A 26,736-nucleotide genomic window follows, 5' to 3' on the forward strand; every position below is an offset into this window, starting at 1 on the left:
GCCTGAGCCCACAAGCTCCTGTTACACTTCTTGGCTGTGTGCAGCAGCAGGATCTGCGTAGGACAGACTCCTCCAGCTTCAAGGTCAGTGAGATGATCAAAATGCTTCATTTCTCCGAGGAAGGACAGAGCTAGAGCCAATGTGGTGAGCCCCAGCCATGGAGAAACACTGGGAAACTGTGTGTGGGCCAGAGAAAAATGGGAACGTGATATACCAGTATGGTTGCTCCTGCCTGGCATCACCTTTTCCCAGGGCATGAGTGTGAGCAGTTTGAAAAGAGAATCCAGAACCGTAACCTGGTGTGCCTGTTTCATAGCGAATCAAGAATTTTTGTGGGGAAAAAACTAAATGTGGAATTTTTGACCCTGCATTGGGGAAAGTTTAGATGTTACATTTTATTCTCTAATAATTTGCAGAGACCAGTCTGCTCATGTCTGGGAGTGTTTCTCCTTGGCTGCATCAAAAGAGATGCCTGGTGACTTGGGGGTAAACTACCTAGAAGATTTTAAGCTCCTTGAGGCTTTCCAAAAGAGCAGAACAGTTACAAATGGTCCAGGTTCCATTTCATAGCTAATGCTAAGGCCAGAGATTCACTCTTGAACATATTTGAACATATTAATATACTGAACATGAACTTTGGAAGGCACTGTTTTGAGAAGGAAAAAGAAAAATAAGCTTCAAATGGCTGAGTGGCAGCCCACTCTTTACTCACTTATTTGGCTCTTGGGGGAGGGTCATTACCAGTCCTGCCCTTGTCCTTATGTGTAACGTTCATGGCTTTGGAAGCTCTGCTTTGAATGCATGGGGTGGCACTTGCCCAACAGACCAAAGCCCCCTTTGTCCTCAGTGCTGTCCTCTGAACCTTCCTCAAGCACGGCCAGGTACTGGGACCAACACTGTGCTGTCTACGGCCTCTGAGGTGGCAATCAGACAACGCCACATTGGTTAAAGTGTGTACTTTCCAGGAGGGCGCTTTCCCGTGAACATCTTTCACTTCCCACTGCGTCTGTGCCCTTCTGCTCTGACCTTTCATGGAGAGCGTGACATCAGAGGTGGCAGGAAGACTGGCTCTTCCTGGACTCACTGGTCATGGTCAGTCTTTCTACCCTTGCACCCCACTCCCTTTAGGAAGCACCATTTTTAAATCCCTTGGTTAGAGCAGCTCATTCCTATGTGCTAAGGTGTGCACAGTGTAGGCTCCGCCAGCTTCATGAGACGACCATGGACTGGGGACTGAAACAGTCTCGCTAAAAACGCAGCAGAGGCAGAAACAGGAAGCAGAAGCTGGGGGTTTGGAATGAGGAGGTGTGAACCGACTGGGTCCCCACTCCAGAGATCCTGAGCCTCTATCTCTGCCACAGCACAGAGGAAGATTCGTTTTTCTTCTTTGAGGTCACATGTGGAATCTATGGCTAGTATTCTGGGAGTTCTTGCCTGTGGAGCCAACTCTGAAGGTGACTGCCGGAGGTCACACACACACCTGCCTGAAGAGTCAGAGAAGATGACATCCCACTCTGTCACAGCTGCTCAGAGGACAGGGTGGCCTTTAGGCCCCCATTCTCTTGAAAATGATTTCTCCTGACAGACAATTCTCAAAGGGATCCCAGGCCATCTTAACAAGCTGCCTGTCCCTCAGGGAAGAACCCTCTGTTCTTATGACTTCCTATTTGCTGAGTCAGATAGAGAAGCCCAAGAGTGCCCATTAAGGTTGACCTTGCATCCTGTCATGTAAGGTAACTGGATCCTTTTGCTGTCTTACAACAGGAACATCTTGGCCATTTTCTGCTTGCCTACATGACTGGCATCATGAGAATTTGCTCAGAAAATCCTATAGTGTTGGGATAGCCTCAAGGTCATCCTCTGTTTTGGGGTGACGCGTGGCTCCCCCACTACTCCCTTTCTCCTATCCTGGCAAAGCTCAGACAGATGGGCGTGATGAACAGCAGGACCAGAAATAACTCTGAGTCAGCAGAAAGGCATACATGGCCTTCACCCCAGGACAGCCAGAGCGAGCAGTAGCTCATGGGGTAGTGGATGACATTACAGAGCCAGAGAAGAAAATCAGGAACCTGGGACCATGTCCTCCAACTGGGACAGGAGAAAAGTCAAAGCTCCTTGGCACTCTGCCTAAAGTGCTCACCCTTCTTTGATGAAGACAGAAAATGTAGGCACGAACATGATCCCAATACCTTTGGCTTAGTTAGGCTATGTTCTTATACATCACAACCCCCACACACAATTTCCCTGGCTTAAAACCCCAAAATTTGATTTAATTTTATCCAAATGCTATTTAAAAAAAAAAACATGATTTTCAAAGCAAGAGTCATAGAGCTGTTCCCAGTAGAGGAACAGACAGGCAAGCTCTCCTGGTAAGAGCATAGAGAGCCTCCCCTTCCTCCTCTTGTATCTAACCCTGTATGAATGGAGAGAGGATGGGAAGAGAGAGAAAGCAAGTCAGGGTGAGGGCAGGGTCCCTAGCTAGGCTTGGCAGGCACACCGAGTGCCTCGTGTCAGAGCGGAGTGTACGCAGAAATGCCTGGATTCCTGGGCACTTCTGCAGAAGCCCGAGGAAGGGAAGAGAACAAGATTCAGATGTTCTGGGACTCAGTGAGGAGTCACATGCTCCAAGGTGACAATCCTGTGCCTTGGCATGGTTGTGGTGAAAGTGTTTCTGGACTCTTGGAGTGACGTGGGAGCAGTACTAAATTCCTGGACTTACAAGAGCAATTCTCTTCCAGCCAAGGCAGGGCTGTAGGTGAGGTGCTGGTGTCCACATGAACCTGGGTCAGCACCTGCTGACAAAGCCAACTTTAGGTAGAGGCCACTTGACTTCCAGTCAGCCAAAGAAATCCTGCTTGATAGGTTATTGCAAAGTCTAAAGACGCCTCTCAAGCCCCTGGCATTATAGGGCCCAAGTAGGAGCTCACTACATGTTAGTGGGAAAAGAAGAAGTGGTAGTTCTTTGGCTAGATGAGCAGGGCTGGGGAGCTATTTCTAGATAGAAGTGAAGAACCAAGCAGTGGATCAGAGGTGGGAAAGATGAGGGGCTAAACCACAAGGCCAAGAAGCTGTCGTAGACACTGCCAGCGCCAGGATCTGCGATAAGTGAGCCCATGTTTTGGTTAAACTTATTGGCTGAGCTTCATTTTGTATTCAAAGGTTGATCAACAAATCTTAAAGTATGTAGTAAGCATATTTTGGCCTGACTTCTTGTCCTCAGGGAGATGAATGAAATAAAAAAACAATTAAGTGAAATGTTTAAGATGATTTTTGAGAAAGTTGAGATGAATAGGCCTTCAGAGGGAGCAGCCAAAGGCTGGCCAGGCATCTGGAGTCACTGAGGCAGTAGTCTCCAGGAGGGAGTGTAGAAGTAGAAGATCCACCCTAAAATGTTAGTGAAGGCACCTCCTGCAGCCTGCTCCTTCCTCCTTGCCACACCCGTCATAGGAAATGCGATGCTGAACCTCCCTGGGCAACATCAGCATCCCTTCACTTAGTGGGGCTAGCAGCTGCCTGTGCTAGGCAGCCTACTCAGGACATACTTACAGTGGGACCACGCTTGCAGATATGCATTCGAGAGTCAGCAAATGGATGTCTGGGTATTTTCCCACCATCTTTTATATGCTTTTCACTTTCCTTTTGAAGTCATGAATGCATGTGTGCAGAAGTGATGCTTCCCAGGACTCCAGCAGGAGAAAAACGAATGGCTGACTCCTCCAAATACATTGCTGTAGACTAACCCTTTAGTGCTTCATGAACCACCTTCAAAAACATTCTTGATGCTTATACGAGGCAAATATACATATGCATGCATGTGTGCGCATATATGATGCATCGCTGTTACATAAATACTTGCACTCATTCCTATGAGATGCCTTTTTCCTCATCTAGGAATGGGTCATTATATATGTGTCTAGGTGAGTGGAGGCAGCAGCTGTAGAGTGCTCCAGATTCTCAACACAGGCTAACCCTTCTCCAACAGGCTGTTTGCTCCTGTCTTTTTTGATACTACAGACTTGTGCTGAGGGCCCATCCACCTCTGCCCTATATCCCTGGAGCTCTATTTCTCCTCCCAAAGCACGATGCTGGGACAGTGAGCCTGGGAACTTTTGTGTTGATAGCTGTTTCCTGCTTCCGTTTCCAGATTGGTCACAGCACTTCCCAGAGCTGTCCAAGTGATCCTAAAACCAACCCATCAGCCACCCAAAGTCCACACTCGGTGGCAGATGGGAGCCTGTCAGGGTAGCACTCACCTGTGACCTCTGGCCTCCCTCTTGAACCTCTATCTAGACTCAGGAAGATGCTTTTAGTACAAAAGGAAGGTGCCACCCTGCCCTCTGGCTTATGTCTATTTAGCTTCCTTTCCACAGAGGTGAATTGGGCCAGCGAAGTATGCCCTGGCCTGCAGAAAGCTCCAGGCTTTCCAGCTCTGGGGTACCCTAGGGCAGGGAGCAGGCCACAAAAGTCCCTGTGGCCTGGGTGAGAAGATACCAAGGACACAGGGAAAGAAGACATTCAGTGGAAGTTACAGATGTGGAAATGCTAGAGTCTGGATGGATGTCCCTGGAGGACCTAGTGCTCCTGCTTGTCACATTCAGGGCCTGGGGCAACTTGTGTCTTTAAGACAGAAAGGAGCTGAGACCCAAGGCTTTATCTTCCTGAGCAGATCCAGGAAGGGGTGATCTGATGGAAAGTAGGGTACCAGGCTAAAGGATTCCTGTGAAGAACTAGATGTGGCCCTAGTGTGGTGCTACAGTTGCCCCACCGTGACCTTGCTTTGTTTCCGGGAAGTTTATTTTAAGTAAAGGACATGCAAACCCTTCCCCAGAACAAAGTCCGCTTTCTGATGTTAGGGTCTTTGCTGAGGTGCAAAGAGCGTTCTCAAACACAAGAAATAGTGCAAGAGGATAGTGGCAGGTGCTCATCCTCACTTCACTCTGAGTGAGTCCCAGGCACTAATCTGAAGGCACAATGTGGACCCCACCCTTACCATTTATCACTAATGTCTGAGAAAGCTAAGACCTGGAAAATGCAGCCTTCGAGGGCCTTTCTGAAGACAACAGGTAATAACCATTACAAAACTGGGCTCAAACCAGGGTCTGCTGCCCCAAGGCCTTTGTCACATGCTGCTTGTCACATTCAGAAAGAAACTTGTGGACTGACAGTCATGAGCTCTCTATCTCTACAGGAGATCGCTCAGGAAGGCTGTGAGGCAGGGATTTGAAGTGAAGTAAGTAGTAACTAGATAACTACTTCCCAGGCAGGTATGGTGGCCTTTCAAGTGCTTACACGCTCACTACAGGACATTTGAAAGAGCACATTCCCTCTGGAACACCTCAAGGGTCTCTTGCATTTCATCCGAGCATCTTCCCCTCCCCTCACAAAGCTCGTCTCCAGCCAGAGTCCCCACTGGAGAGCATGACTCCAAGTGGGGTGAATCACTCAAGCCTGAAACCGGGGTGGGGTGCAGCCTCCAAGATTCATTCACACCCTTCCTGCTCACATCTAACTGGGCACAAAGGCCCTGAACACCTTGGAGAATCTTCCACCGTCTCAGGAAGCCTTCCTGCTTCCTCTGCTCTGGTTTCTTGACTGGATTACTCTAGAATGCATTGCCTGGTTTCTCTGTCTACAGATATTTTTCCTTTCCTCACCCATCTTATCAAGTTCACCACAGAAGGTCCATTATATACCACCCATGCCTTAAATGCCAAGATTTGCACCAAGGGCTCATTCAATCCTCACAACTTCTAGGAGGCAGGGAAGCCCAGATGTTAGCCCCATTTAAGTCTGTGGAAACTGAGCAGTGACTCTCACACCATCTATTAATCATGCTTGATCCGTAGCAGACCCATTGATTTGTAAGACATAATAAAGTATAACTACTAGAAAAGTAAAATCAACACATATGAAAAGTCAGCTGAAGTTAAAAGCACTCTATCAAAGCGTTATAAACACTCTACAAGGGTTCTGTATTCTCATCATGAGTAACTGATGACAGCCTATGGACCACTCTTTGGCAATATTGGGCTGGTGTCGACTATCCGTAAATCCACAAAGACATCTTCTCTGTCTCAAACGCTGTGGTATCTTCCTACCGTGTACAGAATCTCGGAATCCAAACCTCACGGATGCTTTCCTCCAGTTATGTCTGCATTACTGGCCCTGCTGTGGACCGGCAGTCTCCATCCGGCCTCCCAGCCCTTCCGCTTGCTGCCTCTCCTGGCCCCATCTTTGTTCGTTCTATCCCCTTTGTCTCCAAAGCCTTTCCCTTGTTCATTTGGAAAAATGACAAAGTTTCTCACCTCCTCCAGAAAGTCTTTCCTGTTCCATCAGGCATTTGGGGGTCCCCTCACCTCTTTATTTTTACCTTGTCCTTTGTACAAGAGATCTATCTCTCCCTGAACTCTGACAGAACTCTTGAGGTGACTCCAACATCTGACACCAGGATTTATTCTGTAATATTTGTTGAGTATAGGAGTAGAGGGAGGGATAATATGAGGGAGCAGTGAGGGATGAATAGGTAGATATACAGATGGACAGATGGATGGATGGACAGACAAACGGATGGATGGATGGATGGATGGATGGGCATAGAGGTGGATAGATGGGTGAATAGGTGGATGGATGGATGGATGGATGGATGGATGGATGGATGGATATGGATGGGTGGGTGGATGGATGGATGGATGGATATGGATGGGTGGGTGGATGGATGGATGGACGGATGGATGGATGAAACATATGGCTTAATTCTTGGAACCTAATGGAATCTCTGGGCACAAATTATTTATTAGGTTGTTTTTATTGGCCATGCTCAGGCTCTCATTTCTGAAGTTTCCATGCTCTCAAATTAAAGAGCATTGTTACAAATTATGGATTTTCCCTGGGGCCATTGATGATAACCACCACAAATTCTAGGCATAGTAGTCCCCATTTCATTCAACACTTCAAATTCCAAACAAATGGTCTCTTGTAGGCTCCCTGCAGAGCTAGATTGCATTTGTGGCTATGGTCCTGAATATTGTGACCTCATCCTTAAGATTCTGGACCTAGAGGAAGAACACAGGGCATATTCCATTTTTATTCATTTGTGTAGCATTCCGAGGTAGGTTAGGCTTGATGTTGCCGAAGGCAATGGCCACTTCTCCATCTAGAAGAAGCTTAGAAAGCCAGTGTTTAAATGGACACCATGGATACATCATGGTCTTCTGCTTCCACTCATGCTTTTGGGGGGTGTCTACTCAAGGTTTCCATTAGAGTTTTCAGCAGTGTGTGACGTGGTACTAGTCTCTTGGAAGAGGAGGCAAGAATATTGGTGGATGGTTAAAATTTGACAAGGTCCCTCGCAAACCACTACCAGACCATGTCACCTCAGAGCTCCTTGACCACTCTGGTCCCTAACACACAATTCCCAGGAGAGGGCTCATGCTCAGGGTATGGCTGGTGAAGGCAGACTGCCGTGTGTGAATCCCAGGACTCCTCTTTGCGGGCCACATGGTCTCTGACACGGCGCCTTTCTTCATTTCCATTCTCTGACCTGTAAAACAGAGATTACAGGGGCATCTTAAGGGACCGGTGGAGACTCGGAACGGGATGGAGCGCATCAAGCACTGGGACTATGTGCTCAGCATATAGTAAGGAGTGCTTTGGGCTTTCCTTCTCCAACTTAAGATCTCTGCAGAAACTGCCATACAGTGGATTGTTAAAATTTTCTAAATGAGTAATTTTTAATACAATAAAAAATTAAAGACACTTTCACCTGTATAAACTGGTCCCCCTCCTTGTCGCTGCACACTGTACCTCACCAGTGAAGCATGTCAATGTCATTTGCTTCGCTCGGTCTTGAACCTCACACCCTGCTGACCATCTTAGTCTCTTTAATATTTTTCCTGGGGAAGGAGCATCTGGGGCTACCCTCCGACTCTGTTTCTCCTTAGGGCTGCCCAGAACCCTGTTGAGGTACTGGTGGGCCCATTCTGAACCTCCCCTGTTTCTCTGTTGTGGAAAACCTGGTTGAAAAAACCACTTCATGTTCCTGAGTTACCAGTGAGGACAGAAAGCAGTTAGGGCCCCAGCAGCTCTGGTCCTTGGGAGCCAAGGGTGTCAGCTCCATCCAAGTACACCATGATGTTTTCACTGTAAAATCCTGCCTGTGAGAGTAGGATTTTTACCAGTACAGAATGGATAGTTGGGTCAGTGTGTTCTTCTTAGTTGTGTGGCCTTAAACTGTGAAAAATCTCTGCTTCTACGTCCCCTGCTCTGTGACGTGGTATAATCTACCTGTTCTTGGAGGCTGCTGTCGAAACAGGCTCTTCAAAGTATTCTCTTGCTTTGCTTTCCTATGTTATCAACAAATGAGAAAGGTTATAATTACTGTTGTGCAATATTGAGTGTATTGCTCCAGGTAGACCAAACCCGCAGAGCTGCTGATGTTTAACAGGGGCCAAAGGAGAAAATGTTTCTGTACTAAAACAAAAGTAACTGACTTGGACAGTGTACCCTAGCTCCCACGAACCCATGCAGGTGTTTAGTAAGAACCTAGCAAGTGTGTGTCAGTGGATGTGAGGGCCAAGAAAGCTGCCTCCCAGCCCTGCCTTCCCTTGGGGGTGTAGGGCTGGCCTGCATTCCTCACCCTGCCTAGTGCTCACCTTGCTTATACCTCACACTCTCTAGCACACAGTAGAGTGGGGAGACATAACAGGAATAGAAGGAAAGAGCCCCCCTTTTTATCTTAGAACATTTCCTTTGGTAAAATGTGTCATTATAAGCTATGTCTTTGTCTCTTTTAAACGTACTGTAAAAAGTTAGAGTAGGTACACACCTATATGACCCTCAGGAGGATTGTGAATTCAAGATCAACCTAAGAGATATGGCAAGACTCTAGCTCAAAAAGACACAACAAAACCAAGTAAGCCACTAGCCAGTTTTGCGACCTAGAAGCCATTGCTTTGAATGTAGACTGCAAGAGAAACCATGGCCAGTAGCTGTTCCCTTTCTCAGTGGGAAGATAATTGTCTTATGTAGGTGCTTGGCTCTGGAACTGTAGATGTACCTGGTGCATAGTGAACTGGAGATGTACCCATTCTTTGAATTAAAACAAGTAGCTAGCACACACGGCATCCCAATTCTGAAATGACCCTCGAATAATCTCTGTATGACAGTGGTGCCGCCAAGTCCTTTTCCCTGTGTTTCCTTGAGCACATGTCTATAATGGATTCTATCTGCTTAGCTGTGTGAAAGGATGAGGCCCCTTCTGTCTCTTCAGTGGGTCTCCTAAGACATGTATTACTGGTGAAACACACATTCAGTAATAGTGCTTTAATTTGCCTTCCTATATTTTACAGAAGACAATTTCTGGGAAGGCAGGAGATTTAAATATTAGTCCCTCAACACTTATTACTTATTGCTCATTTGAGTCCAACACCATCCTTCTGCTCAGTGTGAGAAAGAAATAGATGTGATGATGATGGTGGTGGTGATGACAGAAAGGAAGGGAAAAAAAGGAAAGATACACATTTATGCTCTGCTCTGCCGGGAGGCCCATTTTCTATGGGGTAGTCACTGCAGAATCACCATAGAAACTGCCGAGGATGGCTGTGGTGGTACCCAGGAAGCTGTCAACCTGTTGTCTCTGATAGTTAGAAGTCTGAACTGGTCATCCTGGATGGTGAGCTGCTCCTGGACATAGGAACCTGAGCAGGGAAATAGCAAGAGCAAATTTGCTATCTCCTATGTTTGTTGTTAGGGGAAGTGCTTCAAAATCTACCTTGAAAAGGATGCAAGCTTGTTTGGAAGCAGGGCCTGAGCTTGAAAGGTAACAGATTTAAAAATGAATGAGAGATTCTCAAAGCAAAGGATCCTGTCTAGATACAGACGCCCTTGTGGGAATGGATGTGGTGAAGGACCTGTCCTTACTGTTATGAGTGACACCTGAATGCCATATCAAACTGTAGTATGTTGATCCAGATGCCCACCTATGTGCCAGCCTCTTAGGATCAGATGCCACTGGGCTTTTCATGGAAATCATTCTCTCCCTGTCTTCCTAACACTGATTCTTCAGAGTCCCCATTTCCAAAATCCTCCTACCATGGAGTACATAGGCAGCCAGAAGGAACAAACTCATGGTAAAGAAATTTGCCTCCGCTGCAGACATGAACATGCTTCCTGTTAGCTTAGGGACAGCATGCTCTGCCGCACGCTTGGGCCCCTACTGCCTCGAAGGCGATTGGTTAGAACGTACCTTCCTTTGCTGAGTTTATAGCAAATCTCAGGGTGACAGCTTGATTGGTTAGAAGTTACCTTCCTTTGCTGAGTTTATAGCAAATCTCAGGGTGACAGCATTGTCCCTCTGCTTGGGAAGCAGAATTGAGACCGTGACAACACCAAGGTGTGAATTGGTGCCGCCAGCTACATGTGAGGGCCAGCACACTTTAGAACGTCTCCATGTTCTTAAAGGATACTGGCAACATGGAAGCCCTACGGAGAACAAGGAAGTATATGTGATGAGGTCAGTGTGTTCAGCCATGACAAGTCCCGAGGACAGCTTCAAGAAATGGCTGATTTGTCAGGACAATTTCAGAAATGTACCGTTAGGATGGAGAGAATTGTATACAGACATTAACATAGAAGATAAGGTGTCCAATAAGCTGATTTCCTAGGCCAATGTGGAAAACATCTTCATAAATGTTGAAAGTCTGATGCTTAGTCAACATGTTAGGATTTAGCAGAAATTTCTTTGAAGAATCCTGGAATTCAGATGCTCATCAGTTTCCCCAAATTTAGTCATGGAAGAAAATTGATGTCAGAAGGATAAATACAGACTACCATGCCACACCCTATATGAGGGTCAACCTTCTCTGGGTGACTCGGGCTTTCGGCCATAATGGTACATACCAACAAGCTCTGGAAAGCAACCAACCCACCTAAACTTGGGGTACCTCGAAGTGAAGGCCCAGGAACACACACCCAAGTTTAGAGGAACCCACGCTTTCCTCATTTGAACAGCATGGATACCAAGAAGTGGGAAAGTATTGACAAAAGCTTTTCTTTGTTGTCCACTCAGAGACCTACACTAAGTAGCTCCTTCCAGGTGATACTGCAAGGCTTGGCTGGCCCTCCTGACTTCCGAGCAGCAACAGGGCCAGCAGGATTCTTTCTATGCATATTGAATACCAACTTTCCTGGTTTGCTGAGAGTTATATAAGCACAGATTAAGATTTGCACGCACTTTCCTTGTTATCCACATTTCAGGCCACCCTCCACTGCCATGTTCTTCCTCGAGAATTTATTTTAGTAATTCCTTTGTTATTGATTTGTCTCTTATTTGTATTCTTTCAGTCTTGTGTGAAATGAGTTCATTGCCTTGTTGTCTCTAAAAATAATATTTCTCTAAACTTATTATTGAAAAATTAGCAATATCCATTGATTAGCATTGGCTTAAGGATCAGTTTCTTCAGGGTTTGATTATATTACATTATGCCTCATGTACTTTATCAGTTCTGGATAATTCTTGGCCATTTCCTTTGAGACATCACTCTGTTTCCTCTGGTGTCTCTTTCTGTGACTCCAAGCCAGCTTGTATCCAACTTTCCCATTGTATTATCAATCATATTTGCTAATCTATGTCTCAGAATTTCCGTTTTTCCTTTTTCAGCTATGCCATGTTCAACTGTTCAATTCCATTGTCTTTCAGGGTTTTTTTTGTTTTATTCTTTGGTGTGTTTGTTTCAGTAGGGTCTTACCACATAGCCCTAGCTAACCTAAAACTCACTATTCAGACCATTTGGCCTTAAACATGGTACAATTTTCCAGCCTCTTACTTCCAAGTTCTAGAATAATATGTAAACTACCATACTTGGATATCTTGGTCATTCTTTGGTTTGGAGCTTGTTGTTTAATCTTAATCTGCAAGAATCCAAGACTAAGATAAATATGAGTTTTTAAAGGAAGATTTTGAGCCTGCTTCTGCTAGGAGCCAAAGGATGGAATTTTGTTAACTTTGAACAACTGTATCCCCTTTCAGGGATCCTAAGCCAGAGTGGAAGTTTGGGACACACCACTCCCATACTGCTGGCACCTTAACCTTTTGAGTGAGAAGAACTTTTGCCCTTCAGATAACCCAAATGTGTTTGCTTGTTACTTTGAGATCTGATACCAGTTTGTTTAAGGTGTGGGACAATGGTCCTCAGAGAATTTCAGTACCTCTTACAAGTTCAGAAATCTATCTTATTCAGAGTCTAGTTATATGGTTGAAAAGTCCAAAAAGCACACAGTTGGTCTAATATATAGAAGTAAATAATTTTTGTTTATTTTTCTCTGTAATTACTGGAGAAAATTATTTGCGGACCCACAAAATATGAAAACCACTAATTTTCCCAATTAATGCAAAAAAAAAAATAAAAGGAAGAAAAATAAGCAAAGCAAACAAAAGGGCCATGTCCCTGCTGATTGTTTTCTCGCCTGTTGCTCTCATCCAGCGGTTCAGCGCCTTCTTACGATGCTGACTGATACACCTTCTTTGCTTCCAGACACTCTACCAAGAAGAAGGATGGCCAGTGCCTTCTCTAAGTTGCTAACTGGCCGCAATGCATCCCTGCTCTTTACTACCCTGGGAACCAGTGCCCTGACCACTGGCTACCTGCTCAACAGGCAGAAGGTGTCTGCTGATGCCCGGGAACAGCACAAGCTCTTTCCCGCAAGGTGAGTCCTCCCGGCTTTTAATAACTCTGAGTGTCAACCAGACGCTTCTCTCCTGCTGGGAATAGTCATTGAGAGGCCTCCTTTTTGTTTGTTTGTTTGTTTATCTATTTAATTCTATCTCATTTGTTTGGATGTTCTGCCTGGGTGTATGTCTATGCACAGTGTACATGTAGTACCTGCAGAGACCAGAAGAGGGTGTCAGAGCCCCTAGAACTGGAATCATAGACAGTTGTGAGCCACCATGTGGGTGCTGGGACCTGAACTTGGGTCCTCTGGAAGAGCAGACAATGCTCCAAACCACTGAGCTAACAGGTAGTGCTCTATACCACTGAGCTATCTCTCCAGTCCCTGAGAATTCTTCTTTTTGTCTTTCTAAATGGCCAAGCCAAACTTAATCATTTTTGAAGCTTGTTAAGCCTAATGACCTTAACAAATATAAGGAAATAAATCCTCATTCCTGCCCAAATCTTGCCATCCAGTTAAACAGTAACAACAATGATAGTTCACATTCACAGAACAAGCATTTATGTTATGATGTATGTTAGGGTTTTTCACATGGGAAAGGATTCATTTTAACATCCTTTGGTGATGGAGTGACTTTATCCAAAGTCATGTGTTTAGTGCAACCAAATGCAAACCCAAGCCCCTTGATAGCAGACCTCCCTCACTGCTCCACCATGGTATTGACCTTAAAGTGTGACCATTAAAGGGTATTGCAGACGGGAGGTGGAGGCATGTTGCGCAGAAGATGAGGTCATATTCTGCTGCCCCAGAACCTCACTGTATCCAACACACCAGTGCCCTGAGTAGTTTGAACTGTGTGATTATTTCCTGGGATTCCCACATAGGTAGGAGTAGAAGAAAAAACAATTAAGATTCTCCGGGAGACATTTGCTCTCTGGTAGCCTGAGCATCTCTGAGGGAAGCAGAGCAACTATGAAGCCCAGGAACCACTGAGGGGAGAGCACCTGTGTTTAAGTCCGTGGTGCTCCTCACATTCTTCAGACAACATATAGCCAGAGTAAGACAGTGTCCAATGCGGTGTCCTTCTGCGTGTTATAATATCCCAACAAATATTTACCAAAGGCTGTGCCCATGGCTGGTCACTGTTCTGGAGACAGGACAGGGCTCTCTTGTCATGAAGCTTGTCCTGTAGGCAAAGGACAGAGAAGTAAACAACATTCTAGATAGTTCTATCTCTGTCTCTCTCCCCACCACAGACCCATGAGACCAAATTCGTCGAATCTTACCAACACTTCTGAGTGGAAGGGAAATCTGAAAATGATTTCAACTCATTTTCTGACTTTTTCCTCTTTCCCTCTGTTGTTTCTATAGTATCATGGGTTTCCTGGTAGGTGGGGCCATGTCCTCTCTCTAGCAGCCACTGGCTCTGGTGTTTATCTTAAGTCTGTCTTACTCAAGTCAGGCCTGGTAGGCATCTCTATCCAATGCCCCCTGTGCCCACTAGGCCAAGAGAGCCTGGTTGAGGGTCTCAGGGAAACTGAATCTCTGATAGCCCTTACCTGGGGGCTACTGGTCCACAGCCTGTCTCCTCCCACAGCGCAGACTACCCTGACCTGAGGAAACATAACAATTGCATGGCCGAGTGCCTCACTCCCACCATCTACGCCAAACTCCGAAACAAGATGACCCCCAATGGCTACACCCTGGACCAGTGCATCCAAACCGGAGTGGACAACCCTGGCCACCCCTTCATAAAGACTGTGGGCATGGTGGCTGGTGACGAGGAGTCATACGAGGTAAAACAGAGGGCAGCTGGTTCCAGGGGTGGGGCTACCCTGAGTGTGGTTGAGGTGCACAGTCATGGGGCTACCCTGAGTGTGGTTGAGGTGCACAGTCATGGGGCTACCCTGAGTGTGGTTGAGGTGCACAGACATGGGACTCTGTCTTTCTTTAGAGTCAGCTTTTTGCATTTCCAGGGAGACTCCAATAAAGGGAACTCTCACGGAATCCTTGGGAGTCCTTTCTGGAATTCTGGGATGTATAGCTAGCTAGGGACAAGACTTTCTTTGTTGCTATGCCAGTGACCCTCCTCAAAGGGAGGCTGCATGACAGAGTTCTCTGAGCCTGTCAAAAGCTATGTTGGTACAATAAACAGATAGATAAATAAATAAACAAACAAACAAAATTGAATGCTGTGTATTCACCAGAAAGACATCCAAGTGTTTGTATCTGGGTCTGTTGGGTAGGGCTGGATTGTGTGTCTGTAGTTTGAGACTCATCTCCCTATTACCGTAGCACAAGCTCCTGGGCTCACCGAGGTTCTTGGATCCAGCCTCATGCTTGGTGTGGAGATATAGTGTCTACTCATAGCAGAGCTCACGACCATACATACGTGTGCCTCCCAGGGCAGCCTCATCACAGTGACAAATGCCTGCAGACTGACTCCCTCATTCTCTGTCTCTTCTCTCTCCTGACATAGAACTAAAGGCAGCGTCTCAGGAAACTTGCCATCAATGGAATAGAAGGGTCATCCGAAATAAACAAAATAGTGACTAGTTAGCTTGTAACAGAGACAGACTAAAGCAATCTCTTTGATCCTAATACCCTTCTTTCCACTTCCCATACCTCCCAAGTCTGCAGAGAACTCTGTTATTAAATGTAACTTCTCTTGACCTTACTTAATCTAAAGGCTACTCCTGTCTATTCGGCTCATTTGGTTGTTTGGCTTTTGGGTTGGACAGTCTCACAGAGTAACCGGCTCTTGTTTTGCCTTATGTACAGTTGGCTTCCCCACAGACTTAGTGCTTTGCTTAGAATCTCAGAACCTGACCTTCTCTTTTGATCACAAAACTTGCTTAGCCTCCCACCCCCAAACTGGTGCCCTTGGGTTCTTAGCCACCAGGTTTTCTCATCCAGTGTGGTAACAGTGAGCTTGGCAGAATCCTTGCAGGGGTGTTAAGGGCCGAGTCCAGCAGTCCCGTACCCTGTCAGGAGCAGGTGACTCTGAATGCTCGTCTCTGGTGCGCGCACTAGCCTATTCTTATACGCATGCCCCCCATGGTAGCGCGGAGACTTTCAGAGGAGGTCCTTGAGGAGAAAGGGAACAAGTAAAAGCAAAAGTCCTTTGCTACTAGGCGAGCCAGTTACAGAAGGATATTCTCCCCTACAGGTGTTTGCTGAGCTTTTTGATCCTGTCATCAAGCTCAGGCACAATGGCTATGACCCAAGGGTGATGAAGCACCCTACGGACCTGGATGCATCCAAGGTAGGGTCCAGCCTCCATTTCCAGCCCCAACCCCCATGATGCAGTTACTTCCTGAATCCACAGGCAGAGGAGGGACCCTGAGAGCCTCTACCCTGGTGAGAAGTCCTGAAAGGTCTCCATAGCTTACTGTCCCCATATCCTTGAGGTCTAGGGGAGGTTTAGAGGTCTTTTAAAGGGGCATCTAGGGGACAATCAACTGACGGGAACTTTAAACTTTCCTACAGTGTTTTGCTCCAACCAAAACCATCTTTTCCAGACACCACCTTAGTTAACTAAGGTGGCTGTCCCAGAGCTGTAGACATAGACACACCCAGACGTAGACACACCCAGACGTAGACACACCCAGGCGTAGACACACCACGTTCTGCGCAATGCGGTGCCTGAAGGTTTTTTCCAGGCAAGCTTCAGGTCAGAGGACTGTGCTCCGTGGCTGCCACGGTGACCCTCCGCTCTGCCCCACCCGGCAGATCACTCACGGGCAGTTTGATGAGCGCTATGTGTTGTCCTCCCGGGTGCGCACTGGTCGCAGCATCCGTGGGCTGAGCCTGCCTCCTGCCTGCTCCCGGGCGGAGAGAAGGGAGGTGGAGAATGTGGCCATCACTGCCCTGGAGGGCCTCAAGGGGGACCTGGCTGGTCGCTACTACAAGCTGTCTGAGATGACCGAGCAGGATCAGCAACGGCTTATCGACGTGAGTAGCTGATAACTACCCCGGGGCTGCTGGGAGGGAAGCTGGACCTTCACACAGCTCTGCCTTGGCCTCTACCCACGTAAGAACGGGGCCTGCGGGGCTGAAACTGGCCCGGGACTACCACAGCATCGGTGTAAGAAAGGAGCTGAAGCTTTAAATCCTGTCAAGTCAGGGCTCAAGTCTAAAGAGGAGACTTCAGTATGAGTGGTGGACAGGGCACAGGGGGGTGGGGTGAGTGGGGGATCTGCCTCCTGCCACCTTCGAGAAAGTGAGAACAGTCGGGTATGGAAATCCTGTTCGTGCCTACCACACCCTAAGAAAACTCTGGAAGCAGAGAAGATCAAAGGAGAAAATGAAGGTGCTTCCCCTGAATGGAACGGAGACAGTGGAGACTGCCTGTAGACACTCATCCCTGACGTCTCCCAGTACCCCTGGGATCTCTCTAGCTCTAGAGTAGACAATATACCAGGCTCTTTTTGGTTTTGTAAGAGAAGGTCTCGGAATGTAGCCTACGTTGGCCTCAAACTCACAGCAATGCTCTTGAATCCGCCTCCCGAGTGGGTACCTTTATGTCCTCACAAATTAAAACAGAATGCATTTTCAAAAGTGACGTTTAACTAAACTCCACAAAAAGGAGAAACAAGATTCTGTCATCTCAGAAGTTGTAAATAGCACGAAACATCCCATTTCCAAACCATAGAGAACAGCTGTGTAGTTGGTACACCTCTGTCTCCAGACGTGTGCAGACTCCGCAGTCCACCTGCCTGCCATTACAGAGCAAACCCTCATCTTCCTTAAGCAGCCACCCTACCTTCCTGTTTATGGGTGAGCTTCCTCTTGGACAGTAGTTCAGGAGATACTTCTCCAACCTTCTCCAGCCCTTTCTCTCCACAGTCTCCAAGGTCTCCCACTTGGAAAATCTAGAAGGAATCCTCACATCTGCTTGGGATCTTGCCTCAGTGTGAGCTCTGGGAATCGTGTTTTTATTTTTAAAATCTCTCAAGCTGTTCCAGCTCCCAGTTAGTCTGAGTTACGCTGCCCAAGAGGCCTCTTTATCTGATGAGACTTGATCACCTGGCCCATGCCTAGTCTTACAGATTCTTCTCTCTGCTTTGTCCCCTTTGGCCCACAGGACCACTTTCTGTTTGATAAGCCAGTGTCCCCTTTACTAACATGTGCTGGGATGGCCCGTGACTGGCCTGATGCCAGGGGAATCTGGTATGGATGTAGTTTTCACAGTTACCCTGTGTGTGGAGAATCTCAGCTCTCCTGCTTCTTCTAACCCGAGGTTGCTGTGAACTGCAGTTGACTGCATGTCCGGCTTGAGCTAAATGGGGAAGCGAAATCTACTTGAAAACATGTGTGTGTGTGTGTGTGTGTTGTGATATTTTTTAAAAAGAGTGACAGGAATGTGAGCTGGTTTGCATAAATCCTGCATGGGGAAGACTTCAAAATACTTCATATTAGAGAATCTGTTTGTGAACTTAGGACAAACAAACACAAAATGAAAAATTAATATAGAAAATTCTGATTATCATATGGATAATTGATAATATTGATACGACACACCATTCTTAAAAGGAGGAGTGGCTATTTAATGTATACACATCCTTTATGGAAGTCCTCAGCCTACCTTGACTTCGTTATTCCAACTGTCCCCAGAAGGAGCTGAGGAAGAATGCTCACAGAAGGATAAACAGCCAGAGTTTATGTATCAAATGCATGTAAAATCTTGGGGTGTAGGTAAAGTTCCTCCACCCTTGTCTCCCATTTTCCCAAGAACCACAAGTTTGTGGTTGAATCTCTTAAAAGACAAAACAGTCCTAGCATCGGAGCTAAATAGGTGAGCTGTTGCCACCTTGTTTGAGGAACAAGAGGAAAGGTTGTATTCTTGTGGGGGTAAAACCCTGCACAGCATCGCTAATGGCTGGGTTCAGTCTCCGTCTCCATTCTGGGAGGTGTCATTATTTTGTAGTTCTTGTTCAGGCACAGTTAAGAGATAAGGGCCATCTAGGGAACGGGGAAGATGAATACAGCAATCAAGCTGCAGAGGTAATGAGAATTTTCAAGTGTTGCGGTAAGCGCAATTAACAGCACCGCATTTCTGTCTTCGTTAGGCATAATTATGACAAGACATTTCTCATCTGGATAAACGAGGAAGACCACACCAGGGTAATCTCAATGGAAAAGGGAGGCAATATGAAACGAGTATTTGAGCGGTTCTGTCGTGGACTAAAGGAAGTAAGAGTCCATCATGGGTTTACAGACATCATGGGTTTTAAATTATTATTATTATTTTATTTTGAACGTATGAGTGTTTTGCCTGCACTGCCTGTGCCCCACATGCATTCAGTGCCCGTGGTGGCCAGAAGAGGGCGGCAAATCCCCTGGACTACAGGAGCAGATGGTTGTGCACTGCCACGTGGGTGTTGGGATCCAATATGGGTTCTTCTGGAAGAGCTGCCAGTGCTCTCAAGACGGGAGCCATTTCTTTAACTGCTATTTTGCATTTAAAAAAAAAGATATTTTGGTGACTTCAAAAGAGGAACTCCTTTTTTACTCTAAGAATCAAATCTTCCACAGCAGTGCTTCCAAAGGGTGGGGACTTTTCTCTTTGCATTATTTTCTCATTCTATTCTAAACATGGAGAGGGGGTGGTATAGATGGGGACAGATGGGTGAGTGGAATGACGGAGGTGGAATGGGTGGGCGAGGACCGTGGGACTGGATGGGACAAAACAGAACAGATTCTCACAGACGTATCTGTTGAGAATTCCTACGTTTTCCTGCAGTCTTTGCATGAGAAAGAGTATCAACTGGTATTTATTGGGAGCTTAGAATATTCTAGAAACCGTGTTTAATGATTTTCATGGCCACCCGATTTGCTAGGATCACTTTAATACACTATAAGGGAGCTCTCAGGGCCAAGCACACAGAGCCACTACAGCTGCTCTCTTGTGCTCTGCTGGCCTCTCTCCAGGCGTTTGGGATGACCTGAGGGTATAGATATTCAAGAAGGCTGCCATCTGTTCCTGGCTGTTGCATTTGTAGGTGGAACGGTTAATCCAAGAACGAGGCTGGGAGTTCATGTGGAATGAGCGGCTAGGCTACATTCTGACTTGCCCCTCCAACCTCGGGACTGGATTGCGAGCTGGTGTCCACGTTAAGATCCCCAAGCTCAGCAAGGTAAGGGCTTTGTGACCAGAAGCTGGGTCTCAAGATTCAGCGCAGATGTGAAAGCTTTTCAGAAGGTGTCAGAGTTCACTCCTTGACCCTGACCTTTGCAATGGAAGAGTGATGAGAGGCCTGGGGCTGGCTTAAGGTCACTTGCATTAGTTAGGATAAAAGGTTCAGGACCTGGGAAAGGGGATGGGGACTCAAGAATAGTGCGTTTGAGTCTTCATCATGTAACAGGGTAGGTACGGGCTGCCTGCTCTGCTCCCTAGGGTTCCCCTCTTGTCCTAACAGCTGAGCCTGCATGAGAAGCACCTAGAGGGAGGGCTTGGGTAGCCCAGATTGCTAGGTCATGCTTGTGCGATTTCCTTTCGTTCTTTCTTTCTTTCTTTCTTTCTTTCTTTCTTTCTTTCTTTCTTTCTTTCTCTCTCTCTCTTTTTCTCTCTCTCTTTCTTTATTTTTTTCTTTCTTTTTTTACATTTTATATTTGTGTATTTGTGTTTTGTGCGGTGTGGGGAAGTATCTGGGCCCACAGTGGAGGCCAGAGGAGAACTTCCAGGTTATAGTGGTCGAAGGTCAAAGTCAGGTCATCAGGGTTGGCAGCAAACACCATCCAGGTCCAAGAATTTTTATTTCTTGCAAGTTTTCAGGTGATTGAGGCTGCTGGTAGGGGGCCTTGTTTGAAGGATCGCTCAGAGCATTTTCCTCATTTGCATAGCCACGGTCATTCTCCGTGTCCTAGAACGAGAGAGGAGAGAGCATGTAGGCATGTCCACGATGAGGTTTGAGGTGTAGGGAGAACACATGTAGGCATGTCCATAACGAGGTTTGAGGTGTCAGGAAGGAGGTGGCACACACAACTTCCGCTCATTCTGTTGACAAGAGCTCAGGCAGCAAGCAGCTGCATCTTCAGCTCCATGGCTGGACAGAGGGTAAAGGCCCCAGACTGGGAGCTAGGCATTTCTGCCACAGCACGCAAAGTACATCGAGGAAGCTTAAACAAGCTTAGAAAATTGTGCTGCCTATCAAAATAAAGGTATGTGATTTTTTTGTCATTAAAAATTCTGATGCTAAGAAAAGTGATTCAACTTCATGGTTTTAATTATAACAATGAAACAGGTGTGCAGGTGAGTAGCAAACATAGAAAAGTTGGCACCCACATGCAAATATACATGTGTATATTTATATGAAGATAAACATGGGCCAAATACCCCAAATTTAGTGGCTGCTCCGCCAACTTCTAGCTTTCTGACTTTGGGCAAGTTAATTTCTCTGGAGACGTTTGCTCATCTGAAGTGTAGGGCTTAGTATAGTTTCAGTTGTCCCCGAGGAGCTTATATGTTAGAGACTTAGTCCCCAAATTCATGTCAATGGCATGTGTAACCTCAGGAGGTAATGGGGATTGCTGAGGTCATAGCTCTGACCTCCGTGATGAGGTTAGCGGCGGTCCAGGAAGAAAGGTCTAAGCTAGCACACCAGCTCTGTCCCACGGTGTGATGCCCTGTAATACGATAATGTGGCAAGAACGTCCTCAGCAGATGCCACACCGGCCAGCTCCCGGCTCTTGGACTATCCCCACCCCCGAGCTGGGATCCAAAAGGGCTTCTGTTATTTGTAGGGTACCTGATCAGCTACGTTTCTTTCCAGCACCAGAAAATGGGCTTTGATGGGCTGAAAATAATACCCGCTTCATTAGATTGTTGGAAGGCTTAAGCGTTCCAGCCAATGTGTCCAAGTATGTTGTAAATATTTAAGCGCTCCTGACCCGTATTACGTCTTTGCTCACGGCTGCAACAACGTCCCTTCCCCTAGGACCCACGCTTTTCTAAGATCTTGGAGAACCTAAGGCTCCAGAAGCGCGGCACCGGCGGTGTGGACACTGCGGCTGTGGCGGATATATACGACATTTCCAACATAGATCGGATTGGTAGATCGGAGGTAACGTCTCTCTCACCCTAGCATGGACTAACGGGGTTGGCCTAACAGAAAGAGGGCGTGGGAGAGCGGCCTCGACAGCCTGACCTCAGCCACACACTTCCTCTTTCCCCACTGGGTCCTGAGTTAGCCTTTCCTTCTTCAGTGTTTCTCTGGCATGGAAAATAATGCAAGAAGGATACACAGTTCATTCTGAGCACTTGTGGGAAGTGAAGGAGCCGTAGTGGATCCGTTGTTATTGACCAGCCCCCACCACTCCCCACCCCCAAGAGCTTTTTAACCAACATCAGCCACAGGAGTCCCCTATGCTAAAGGAGCAGGGTTTTATCCCCATAGACTCAGGGGTGTGCTGTCCCTCTGAGAGTGGGAGAATGTGGAACGCCCTCGCGATTCTGCATTGCGCTTGCTCAAGACCACTTGCTAGCTTCTTCATTTGGCATCGTTGATACTTAAGAGTTTCTAATGCGTTAGTTGTGAAGTTTAGCTAGTCGAAGGGATTTGTGGTAAGTATGTGTAAACACGCGCCTCTAAGACAATGCCGAGGGACTCCTGTGAGTTCCTGAAAACGACAGTGGTCGCTGACGGGCAGTCGCAGGGGGTGAGATGGGTCTGGAGAGCTCACCTAGGAACGCACCGCACCGACTGCTAAAGAAATGCTGCTGTTCCAGGACGAGCCTCTCAGCCAGAATGCAGAAGCTGTGAGAAGCTGGATGTGAGGGGCGACCGTAGAAGGTCATTCTCTCAATTTCTGTAGCAACTACTAAACATAACTAGTGCTTATTGCAACCTTCTAAAGGATCGTTATAAAAGCTAGCAAAATGTCTAAAAGCATTTTCAAAAACGTGTACTTAATCCAGCAGTCCTCATCATTTTGAATATTATCTGAATCTTTTTAATAATTGTTAAGAAGCTTTTAAAAATAGATATATATTTTTATTATAATATCTTTTACAATTCATGAATATTTTATCTCAGCAATAAATATTATTAAATAACATGAGTAGGGGTAGAAAATGCCTTTTTAAAAAATTATTTTCTTTGTGTCAGTTTTTAAAAATGTTTATCTTATGTATAAGTGTGTTTTTCCTGAATGTATATATATGCACTAAGTGCATTCTTAGTGACCCAGAGATTGAGAAGAGGGCATCAGTGCCCCCCCAAACTGGAGTTACAGATGCTTATGAGCCACAGTGTGGCTGCTGGGAACCAAACCCAGGTCCTCCGCAAGTGCCCATAATCGCTGAGCCGCCTTTCCAGCACTGATTGGTGGGGTACCTTCATGGTGAGGTTCTTGCCTGGCAGGTGTGAGATCCTGGATCTGATCCCAGTGCTGTGAAACAAACAAACGAAAACAAAAATTCGAAAACAAAACAAGAAAAATGTTTTCATATCCAAACACATGATTTTTGGTGATGGCATGGTAAAGACTTTCCATTGCATGTTTACTGTTTTCTGATTGGTATTTTTATCAACTGGGGATAACTTGAATCGCAACTCTAGTCAGGATTATTTTTAGGAAGGAATCAGGTAAGTTATATATGACCAGTTTCCCTCCTGGAGTGAACAAGAAGCCCACCCGCTGAATCCTGTCTAACACAGGATTAGGAGACTGTGGGCTTAGCTGCACATAGCTTGCTCTCTTACCTAACCTTCTCTCAAGGGTCCCATTTCCTTCTGAATCGAAAACATTGGGAAGGGAACAGAGCCCTATCCACATTTGACCTGCCTGTTTCACCACCTGTACTCAGTGGTCCTTCCTGGACTGCTCTTCCCTCTGAGGGTATAGCCTACGTTATACCTCCTGGACTGCTTTTCCCTCTGAGGGTATAGCCTACGTTACACCTCCTGGACTGCTCTTCCCTCTGAGGGTATAGCCTACGTTATACCTCCTGGACTGCTCTTCCCTCTGATGGTATAGACTACGTTACACCTCCTGGACTGCTCTTCCCTCTGAGGGTATAGCCTACGTTATACCTCCTGGACTGCTCTTCCCTCTGATGGTACAGCCTACGTTACACCTCCTGGACTGCTCTTCCCTCTGAGGGTATAGCCTACGTTACACCTCCTGGACTGCTCTTCCCTCTGATGGTATAGACTACGTTACACCTCCTGGACTGCTCTTCCCTCTGAGGGTATAGCCTACGTTACACCTCCTGGACTGCTCTTCCCTCTGAGGGTACAGCCTACGTTACACCTCCTGGACTGCTCTTCCCTCTGATGGTATAGACTACGTTACACCTCCTGGACTGCTCTTCCCTCTGAGGGTATAGACTACATTATACCTCCTGGACTGCTCTTCCCTCTGAGGGTATAGACTACATTATACCTCCTGGACTGCTCTTCCCTCTGATGGTATAGACTACGTTACACCTCCTGGACTGCTCTTCCCTCTGAGGGTATAGACTACATTACACCTCCTGGACTGCTCTTCCCTCTGAGGGTATAGACTACATTATACCTCCTGGACTGCTCTTCCCTCTGATGGTATAGACTACGTTACACCTCCTGGACTGCTCTTCCCTCTGATGGTATAGCCTACGTTACACCTCCTGGACTGCTCTTCCCTCTGATGGTACAGCCTACGTTACACCTCCTGGACTGCTCTTCCCTCTGAGGGTATAGCCTACGTTACACCTCCTGGACTGCTCTTCCCTCTGATGGTACAGCCTACGTTACACCTCCTGGACTGCTCTTCCCTCTGAGGGTATAGCCTACGTTACACCTCCTGGACTGCTCTTCCCTCTGAGGGTATAGACTACGTTACACCTCCTGGACTGCTCTTCCCTCTGAGGGTATAGACTATGTTACACCTCCTGGACTGCTCTTCCCTCTGAGGGTATAGACTACGTTACACCTCCTGGACTGCTCTTCCCTCTGAGGGTATAGACTACGTTACACCTCCTGGACTGCTCTTCCCTCTGAGGGTATAGACTATGTTATACCTCCTGGACTGCTCTTCCCTCTGAGGGTATAGACTATGTTATACCTCCTCAGTCTTCCCTTATTTATTGTCTTAGTTTGGCCTCCCGAGCAGCACTGTGCCTTGTTTAGAGGGGATCCCAGAAAAAAAAATCCTAGGTAAACAGCCTTCAACAAATATCTGAACACTGAAGTTCTAACATTTTTTAAAATCAGGAAATTTCAAAAGCATAGTTTGTTATAATTTGTAAAATTTGTTTAAATACTCCAATTTCCTATCACGGAGAAAGCATGGTTTATAAAGTTACAACAATTTTTCAGAAAGACACCCACAGTGCAATTAAAGATATCTGTATCAGGAGCATATTCAGTGCTCAGAGGGTTGAGCAGCTGTTCAGAATTCATATCTAAAGAACAACACACAGATGTCATCGTATAGTCTTATATACAAGAGGCTGATAAAAAAAAAGTCCATGTGGCCTGGAGAGTTGGCTCAGTGGTTAAGAATAATTTCTGTACCTGCAGAAGACCCAAGTTCAGTCCCCAGTACCTACCTGGTGGTTCACAACTTTCTGTAAGCCGAGCTCCAGGGGATCTAAGGTCCTTTGGCCTCTGGGCACCCACATGGATGCAGTGCACACGTTCTTATGCAGGCACACACGTGTGCACATTAAGTAAAGCAATAACAAATCTTTAAAATAAAAAGGTATGTGGGGAACATAGAAAAATGGTAAACATAGTAAAATGAGAGAACTAATTGTGCAGTTGTCTTCTGCTGACTGACACACATATGCCTGCTCTCTCTCTCTCTCTCTCTCTCACACACACACACACACACAAACACACACACATACATGATTTTTTTAAAGAAAGGAATGAAAACTAATAATTTTCAAGTATAAAATTCTCCCAGAAGCCCCACCCTAAGAAAGGTTTGAGAGAAAACCTTAAGCCCCATCTCCATCTTTACATCTGGTCCCAGCCTCAGGATGACACCCTCCACATCTGGCCCAGCCTCAGGATGACACCCCTCCACATCTGGCCCAGCCTCAGGATGGCACCCTCCACATCTGGCCCAGCCTCAGGATGACACCTCTCCACATCTGGCCCCAGCTTCAGGGTGACACCCTCCACATCTTGCCCCAGCCTCAGGGTGACACCCTCCACATCTAGCCCCAGCTTCAGGGTGACATCCTTCACATCTGGCCCCAGCCTCGGGGTGACACCCTCCACATCTGGCCCCAGCTCAGGGTGACACCTTCCACATCTGGCCCAGCCTCAGGATGACACCCCTCCCATAAGTGCCTGGGTTTCATGTGATAAAGTCCTGCTAAGAGGCATGTTCACATTCTGGGGACTCTGCAGGCATCTCCTGCTTGAATTAATCATTTCTCCTTCTCCTTTCTCCACCATGCCTCCTCCTTGTGGCCCCACCTCTTTCTCACGGTCAAGGTGGAACTTGTTCAGATTGTCATCGACGGCGTCAACTACCTGGTGGATTGTGAGAAGAAGCTGGAGAGAGGCCAAGACATTAAAGTGCCCCCTCCTCTGCCCCAGTTTAGCAGGAAGTGAATTTTCCCTCCCAATCAATGAATAATCTGTCTGCTGGTGTGACAGACAGGAAGAAGTCTCTGCTCTGAGAGTTTTTGTAGACTTGAAAACATGTAAAATTGTAGGTACTGCTATTTTACAATAAAACTCTCCCTAATATCATTGGGTTGCATCTCCAGTTTTTAACAACACTAAGAAAGTCAATGGGCCCGACTACAAGCAGCAACGGTATTTTAAAATACTAGGCTGATGTTTTAAGGCCACATAAAGACATATCTAGATACCTGTCCAGTTCTCCAGACGTTAACAGGTAGCCCTACACAAATGCAATTAATTTTCCAGAAATTGGGGCAAAAGGAACCTTTTTCCTTTGAAAATGGAGGAACTTAATAAAAGGCTACTTAAGGAGGGCAAGCAGACTAGGCATCAATTCAGAGCATGCGCTAGCAATAGTCAGCCCTGTCTATCCTATCTGGTATGAACTCAAGCGAGCAGAGGCATGGGAAAGCTTTGTGGGTAAGAAAAGTGATACAGGTGT

General features: G+C 46.5%; 1 protein-coding gene across 1 annotated transcript; it reads left to right on the top strand.

Annotated features, from left to right (window-relative positions):
* Ckmt2 (creatine kinase, mitochondrial 2) lies at positions 1-26,360 on the top strand. The gene is made up of 10 exons (XM_075976338.1): positions 1-83; positions 12,531-12,702; positions 14,264-14,462; positions 15,836-15,931; positions 16,399-16,620; positions 17,753-17,838; positions 18,738-18,861; positions 19,671-19,805; positions 21,606-21,731; positions 26,100-26,360. The coding sequence occupies exons 2-10, from the start codon at positions 12,551-12,553 to the stop codon at positions 26,217-26,219; spliced, it is 1,260 nt and encodes a 419-aa protein (XP_075832453.1). The 5' UTR covers positions 1-83; positions 12,531-12,550; the 3' UTR covers positions 26,220-26,360.
* Positions 26,361-26,736: the final 376 nt, after the last annotated feature.

Source organism: Microtus pennsylvanicus, chromosome 6 (genome assembly GCF_037038515.1).
Source record: "Microtus pennsylvanicus isolate mMicPen1 chromosome 6, mMicPen1.hap1, whole genome shotgun sequence".
Taxonomy (NCBI): domain Eukaryota; kingdom Metazoa; phylum Chordata; class Mammalia; order Rodentia; family Cricetidae; genus Microtus; species Microtus pennsylvanicus.